At 34.1% G+C, this 8,116-nt stretch overlaps 1 protein-coding gene across 1 annotated transcript; it reads right to left on the bottom strand.

Annotated features, from left to right (window-relative positions):
- Positions 1-6,951: 6,951 nt before the first annotated feature.
- On the bottom strand, positions 6,952-7,902 carry LOC122914160 (olfactory receptor 52A5-like). Its single transcript, XM_044260793.1, has one exon. It carries the CDS (start codon positions 7,900-7,902, stop codon positions 6,952-6,954), a length of 951 nt encoding a protein of 316 aa, XP_044116728.1.
- Between the last annotated feature and the right edge of the window lie 214 nt (positions 7,903-8,116).

Genomic DNA, 8,116 nt, shown 5'->3' with positions numbered 1-8,116 from the left:
TTGTACTTTTTGCATTTTGATATACCTTATAATTTTTTAAAAAGTTATTAATATTCTACTTGTTATTAATATTCTACTTGTCTAAAGACAAGTAGAAATAGTTTTTCCAATAATAGCCGATCATGTTGAACTGTCCATTTGAACACTTTGATTTTTTTTTCACATGTAATTGTCCTTTTATTTGAGAAACCACCGTGGTCGTGACCAGTAGGCAACTCTGAATATCTAGAATCAGCAACTCAGACTTTCACTTGAGTTGGCTTATAGAAGCTTCTTACTGTTAAAAAAAAACAACAAAAAAAAACAAAACAACAACAATAACAAAAATCTTACTATTATTTTATCAAAAAACTATTTAGACAAAAAAATGAATTAAACTGGTTCCTGATTCTTACACTCTTTCCAATACATGTACTTACTATTTTATTTTTTAAAGCCATTTATTTATTATTTATTTGAGAGCGAGAGAGACCATGCACAAGTGGGTACTGGGTTAGAGGAAAAGAGAGAGAGAGAGAATTTCAAGTAGACTCTGCACTGAGTGTGGAGCGCAACATGGGCTTCGAATCACAACTAAGATCATTACCTGAACCTAAATCTAGATTAGGCCACTTAAGTGACTAAGCCACCCAGACACCCCATGTGTTTACTATTTTACCTAGAATATCCTCCAGTATTAAAATGTGGTTGATAGAGATTTTGCTGTTTTAGACAAGAAAAGAGTTATTGACTTAAAAAGAGTACTTTGGAGAGCCAATTATCATATGGTTTCACTTATTTGTGGAGCATAACAAATAGCATGGAGGACAAGGGGTGTTAGAGAGGAGAAGGGAGTTGGGGTAAATTGGATAGGGAGGTGAACCATGAGAGACTATGGACTCTGAAAAACAATCTGAGGGGTTTGAAGTGGCGGGGGGGTGGGAGGTTGGGGTACCAGGTGGTGGGTATTATAGAGGGCACGGATTGCATGGAGCACTGGGTGTGGTGAAAAAATAATGAATACTGTTTTTCTAAAAATAAATAAATTGAGAAAAAAAAGAGTACTTTGTGGTTTCTGAAGGAAGGTTTCTTCATAAATGTATAATTATTATTGTTGTTATCATTATAAAATCAACCAAGCCATAAAGTTAGGTACTCTGCTGTTATAACTCTTTCTCACTAGAAATAATCTTACTGAACACATAATGAACTTGCAATTCTCTTTCAACCTTCCCAGTGTGAGAGAGGACATGGTGTTGAGAATTTTCACAGCCATTTCCAGTACAGACTTAAGATACCTATACTTCCTATTACTCGTGACCATTTTTTTAATGATTTCTTTGAGTGTTACTTCTGATATTTATAAAGTGATAGCATAGGCCTCCATAATCTTGAAGCCCTTAGTCTGCCTTGCCTTAACTTTCCACAGCTATATGTACTCACCAGAGAATTTCATATACACAGAACCAAAAGAAGACCTTTGGTTCAGGAAGTGTGGTGGAAGTCTTCATGAGAGGGTCTGGAACATTTCTGCATAAGTTTGATTAAATAGATTTTATATGTATGACATATATGTATATGCTTTATGAATTATGTCATGTATACATATATACAAAATATGGCATATGTATGTGTATCCATCAATCTATCTATCTATATATATATATATATATTTCATTTAGTTTACATTTACATTTAGTTTACTTTTTCCTAGTGTCCATAATTATTAATGTAAGCTGAAGACAGTGCTCCAAATGTGTGGACCACACACTTGCATTTAATTATCTGAATGGAGTGAGGTGATTGGAGGATGAATACAAAAATAGTCTAAGACTGGAATTGCTCCTTTAATGATATAAACATACCCATTTTATTTATTAAAGAGAATATTTGATAAAACAAAAATTACAAACTTTTAATCAGTCAAACTTGTTTAAGTCTTTCCTCATTTTGCATGACATTTAACACATTACTTAAAACTCCGGTGACATTTCTCTCCTTTATGGAAATGATAATTTGGGGAATTATTAAAATGATGCCAAGTGTATATGAAAGGACATATGGCATTATATGTGGAACATAAAGCACTAAATAAATGATAGCTTTTATGTGTATGGAACTCAACATCTTTAATCAGTGGGCACTTCTCATCTTTGGATGTGTATTTAATACTCTGATTTAACATTTCCACAAAGGTTCCAGCAATTTCTAGATTATGATAAGCTTTTATAAATCTCTGGATTTATAAAATCCATGGATCATCAAAAAGTCATATATGAACTCTTAAAATTTATTTTAATTTCAGACAAAATTATAATAATTTGCCATTTTTAAATATAAGGCCAGTCAAAACCTATTCCTAAAATTCTTTTATATTTCTAGGTATGTTTTTCTCTCATTAACCATACCAAGAAAGCACTTTCCAAAAACCTTTGTCTTACCTTGCTTATGGTGCAATAAGAAATTAAAGATGTAGTTAAGGAGAATACTTTTGGAGGGTATTAAATTCTCCCTAATCACTTACATTAATATATTGTAAGTAAATTCAATTGAAAATATTAAAACTAACATTATGCTGTACTTAAGGCTTTTAAAATATTGAATATCATGTTTTCATGGATCTAACATCGATACTTATAATGCAGTGCCTTTTATTTTTGCATTATTTCAACACTCTACATTCTATTTGCCTAAATGATGTTACAAAAACAAAAATTAACTCATAAATTGCCAAAAGTATGTATTCTATAACTCTTGATGAGCATAGAATTCAGCTGAAAAAAATAAAATGTTTTGATATTGTAAAAAACAGACTATAAGATATATGTCATTAGTATAACATGGACATCTAGGAATCTACTTTATCCGTTAAATGTATGTTGGTTAAAAGGGTATCCTTTGTACTAGTTTTCCTCCCAAAGTAAATATGCTGTTAAATGCTGCCATATTTTTATTTGGGATGGTTTATTTAACTAGAATGACATTCCTATATTATATAACAACTATACTTCACCTTAGACTTAACACTGTAGCAGAATACCCCTTAATATCTTTATTTCTTTCCTTTGCCATCATACTAAACTACTAATTAGTAAAATATGAAAACTTCAGTTTATTAAATTTCCCTATTAAAATTATGTATCCTGCAGGTAATCAATATCATTGTAAATCTACCAATGTACTACTTGGTAAAGACCCATTGAACCTATAATCAATAACCTACTCAGAGTATAACGCCAGACATTTGAGAAAATAAAAGTTTAGGCAATGTGTTTGGTTAATCATTGCATTCAGACATAATTTTCTGTAAGTGAAAAATAATATAAAAAGAAAACTTTGTGGAAGGAGCTGAGATGTCCTTCACCATATGAATGGATAAAGAATATGTGGTTCATATATGCAATGGGATATTACTCAACCTTCAGAAGAGATGAATACCTATCTTTTGCTTTGACATGGATGGAATTGAAGGGGATTATGCTAAGTGAAATAAGAGAGAAAGACAATTAACAGAGAAAGACAATTATCATATGGCTTCATTCATATGTACAACATAAGGAATAGCATGGAGGACCATAGGGGAAGAGATGGAAATCTGGATGGGAAGAAATCAGAGATGGAGACAAACCATGAGAGACTCTGGACTTGAAAACAAACTGAGGATTACAGAAGGGAGAGGGCTAGGGGGATGGAGTAACTGAGTGATGGGTATTAAAGAGGGCATGTGTTGTGATGAATACTTACTGGGTGTTATATGCAACTAATGAATTATTGAACACTACATCAAAATTAATGCTGTACTGTATGTTGGCTAACTGAACATAATAATACAAAATATAAAAAATAAAAACTTTGTAAATATATTTAAATGACATAAGTAACAGTGCATTAATAAAAAGATTCTAAATGTAATCTAGAATTTGCAGGTGGGTGTCTTCCTAAAGTTCTCAGAGAAAGGTATAAAATTTAGCTGAAGAATGGGGTGCAGTTTTCAGGAATAAAAAGAATAGTCCTAGAGAATTTGTTATATTGTTTGAATACACCGTGAGGTTTGGGAGATGAGAGTTAAGATTTTGGAGCAAACTCCAGTAATGTGCAACATCAACAGAACACATGATCAGAGAGGTAGGGTGTTTTTATGAAACCTACAACGTCAGGTTCTACAGCATTGATGAACCATAGACAAATCAAATATTTTCCTACCTTTAAAGCATTTACATTTAGTTGGAGCAGAAATGTAATAGACACAATGAAGGTTTATTACATTAAGGCTTTAAATCTAAAAAAATAAAATTAGTTCATATTCTGGACTCAAGATCACTAGAATGGAATTCGACAAACAGATTGAGTGTTCTGCCTTGTGATGAAGGTATCTTTTAGGCTCACTGATTTTGATGAATCACTGCTCAAAGGCCATCTCAAAAGACAAAGTACTAGAGCATATAACCACATGCACCAGAACACTCATTCACATATAAACAGCCACATCCACATTACAGAAATTGTATCTACATTTATTTTTCTATATATATCAACCCATACTGACTCCCTTGAGATTCACTCATGTTTTCTTTACTTTTTATTTTTATTATTCATTTGAGAAAGAGCAAGAGAGAGCATGAGCTGGGGATGAAGGGCAGAGGGAGAGGAAGAAGCAGACTCCCCACTGAGCAAGGAGCACAATGTGGGGCTTGATCCCAAGACCCTGAGATTATGACATGAGCAGAAGGTAGATGCTTAAGTAACTGAGCCACCCAGGCACCCCGAGGTTCACTGAGGTTTTCAATAGAAATTTCAAACTATAGATTAAGTGGGTAGGAGAAGAATCTATAGATTTAATTCTATCTTTTTTTTATAGTTTTTTTTTTTTCTTTTAAGTAGGCTCCATGTCCAGTGTGGACCCCATGCGGGGCTTGAACTCATGACCCTGAGGTCAAGACCTGAGCTGAGATCGAATGAGACACATAACTGACTGTGCCACCCAAGTGCCCCTTTAATTTTGTCTTTCTTGATATTGTAATTTCCACCCAAGGTGAGGGACAGGCCTCCTATGAATCTCAGTTTTCTTGCCCATCATCTCTAACATGGATTAAACAGTTTATGGGATTCATATAAGAATGCAACGAGATTTTGAATGGAATTTTATTATTATATATATTCAGTAAAGTTTTATATTGTATGTATCATGTCAGCACCATAGTAGGCATTGGAGATATGAAGATAAATTACACTAGTTTTTTCTAGATTGTATTAATAGCTGCCAAGTAGATATCTAAACTAGGGAGATTCATTTTGTAAATTAAACATTAACATAAGGAGATTTTATGACTGTGTTTTTCCTCCTAAACAATCCTTCAAAATTCCTTATGGCAGTGAATACCACACTAAGTCAATGAAATCAATAAAAGTCAGTACAAGTCATTGAGTATTAATTAAGTGTCACATATATGACAAAAGGTTAATTGATGCTACATGATAAATATTAAGTTATTAGAAATCCAGTGTAATACCCAGAATGATAGATACATTTTTATATAGTATGGTTTGAACTGCACAGACTGCTATGGATTACAAAGAATAACACTGAGCCCAAAAGGAAATCTCAATTAAGTCATCCTGAGAAAGATATCAAAAATGTTGGACTAAATCCTACAGAAGGAAGATTCTGCTAATATAGGAATCAGAGACAGAGGCTCCAGGGAGAGGATATACCATAATGAGTGTGAAGGGTAAAAGTAACAGAAATGGATGTATCTCTTGAAGAGAATATTGTCTTAAAAGGAAGAAAATAAATGTTCAATTGGAAAAATTCTGACTTTGGCACTATACAGATTACTGATCATCTCTGCAATTAAAAAGAAGTGTAATGTTAATGGTAAAAATCCCACACAATTTTGTGTGCAGCAGATGACTAGTTCTCCATGTGAAAAATTTACTCCAAAGTCCAAACACATAAATATAATGAAACTGTTACTTTTTGTCCTCATAGAATCTGACACTATACTTCATCAACTACACAAAATGTGAATGTCAGGATTACATGAAAAAACACGATACAAAAATACACTAACCAGGAGGTAGTAGATAGAATGAGAGAAGGTCCAAACCCATGTTCCATATTGTTTAATCATTAAGCCATAGTCATGAATCTCCCTACATAGTTGTTGTTATTAGCCTGCACCTGACTTTTACATTTAAATTTTTTATTTGATGTGTCTATAAAGTTATAAAACTTGCTATTTAAAATATTATTTTACTTCTTTGTAGGGTCTTACAACAAAATAAGTGAGTATGCTCACTGCTAATTTTTCCATATTTATTTCATTTATCCTCCATTCAAATTTCTCTATTAGAATTTAATTTACGTTAAGAAATCTATTATATATACCCCTATAGTAGTCTGTGTGAAATATTTTGCAGGGAAAGAAGAAACTATGATTACATTTTGATGCACAAATTAAAAATCTCAATTTCCACTTAATGCTTAATTCATGATCACTTAGTAAAGAATTTTGGGATGATGAAGTGTGATCATAAATGATAGTAGATAAATGACAGAACTAGTTTCATATACACTAGAATTATAATATATTGAATTTCTTGCATAGTAAGAAAAAATGTCACTTGATGTTTTTAAACAGAGGCCCAAATATTAACATTTAATTTGATTTAAGAAATATTTGTCTTAGTGACAAAGAGCTGATTGAGCTTCAAAAATTTATTCATGATTTTTGTCATCTATGTCATGTGTGGACTAGATATGATGAGCTCTGCCTGTTTCAACTAACTTTATTCCAAAACAAGTGAAAATTTAAAAATAAGAGTCAGAGCTTTACTGTCTTGAATGCAAAACTATAACTACATATTCTTTTACACAATGAACTTGAGAAGGCCTAAACTTCCACCAAGAACATTTTTTTCACTATTTTATGGTTGTTGCTGTTATTTGATATAAAATGACATAGTGAAAAATCAAGATGGATCCTTAGAGTAGAAAATCTTGGACATCCGATCTCGAATCTGTTTGGTCTTTACCCCATACACAATAGGATTGAGCAAAGGAGGGACAAGCAGATAAAGGTTGGACAGAAGAATATGAATGTAGGGTGGAATATGGAATCCAAACCTGTGTGTAAAGAAGGAGAAGAAACCGAGGAGATAAAACTCGAGGAAGACACAAATATGGGCAATGCAGGTATTGAAGGCTTTGAGCCTAGCTTCCCTCTGAGGAAGACTGAAGACAGTAAGAAATATTCGGATATAAGAGAGTGTGATAAAAACTATGTCTAATCCAAGTATAATGAAAGCCACAAAGAGACCATAGATCTTGTTGATTCGGATGTCTTCTGCTGCCAACTTCACGATGGCCATGTGCTCACAGTATGAATGGGAGACCACAGTGGTCCGGTAGTGTTTCAGCCGACATTTGATGAGGATGAGACACGGAGCTGCAAAGAGGGCTGCTCTGAGCGTCACTCCAACCCCAATCTGAGTGAGAAGTTGGTGGGTAAAGATGGTTGCATGTCTCAGGGGATCACAGATGGCCACATAGCGATCTAGGGCCATGGCCAGCAGAATTCCTGATTCGATGCACTGGAAGGTATGGATGAGCCACATCTGAAAGAGACAAGCATCAAAGTATATTTTTGGCAGATGAAACCAGAATATTCCAAGCATTTTGGGTAGGATGCAGGTACTGAGAGCAATGTCCGTTGCTCCAAGCATTGCCAGGAAGAGATACATGGGCTCATGGAGGCTGCGTTCAGATTTGATGATGACCAGGAGCAGGGAATTTCCAAATAGAGCAGTGATGTACATGGCACAGAAAGGAATTCCAATCCAGAACTGCACAGACTCCAATCCAGGGATCCCGATCAGTGTTAACACCGAGGGCATGAAAACTGTGCCATTGAGATTGATCATGCTGGCTTAGAGAACCCTGGTTCAGAGCTTCTGGTTCAAAGTGGCAATATGTGTTTAGCGTCTGTCTTCTGTTTTCTCTTCTCACCTAGATTCATACAAACAGAGGCTGAATATGATTTCACTGGCATTTTGTCAGGCATACTCATTTTTTGCTGAGGTATTTAAATGGGACCAGGAACGCAGAAATAGGCCCCCTCAATAACTTACCTTGGAT

This window comes from Neovison vison, chromosome 7 (genome assembly GCF_020171115.1).
Source record: "Neovison vison isolate M4711 chromosome 7, ASM_NN_V1, whole genome shotgun sequence".
In the NCBI taxonomy this organism is placed as follows: Eukaryota; Metazoa; Chordata; class Mammalia; order Carnivora; family Mustelidae; genus Neogale; species Neogale vison.
Note: the sequence above shows the minus strand (reverse complement) of the source record. Positions and strands in the feature narration are given on the sequence as shown.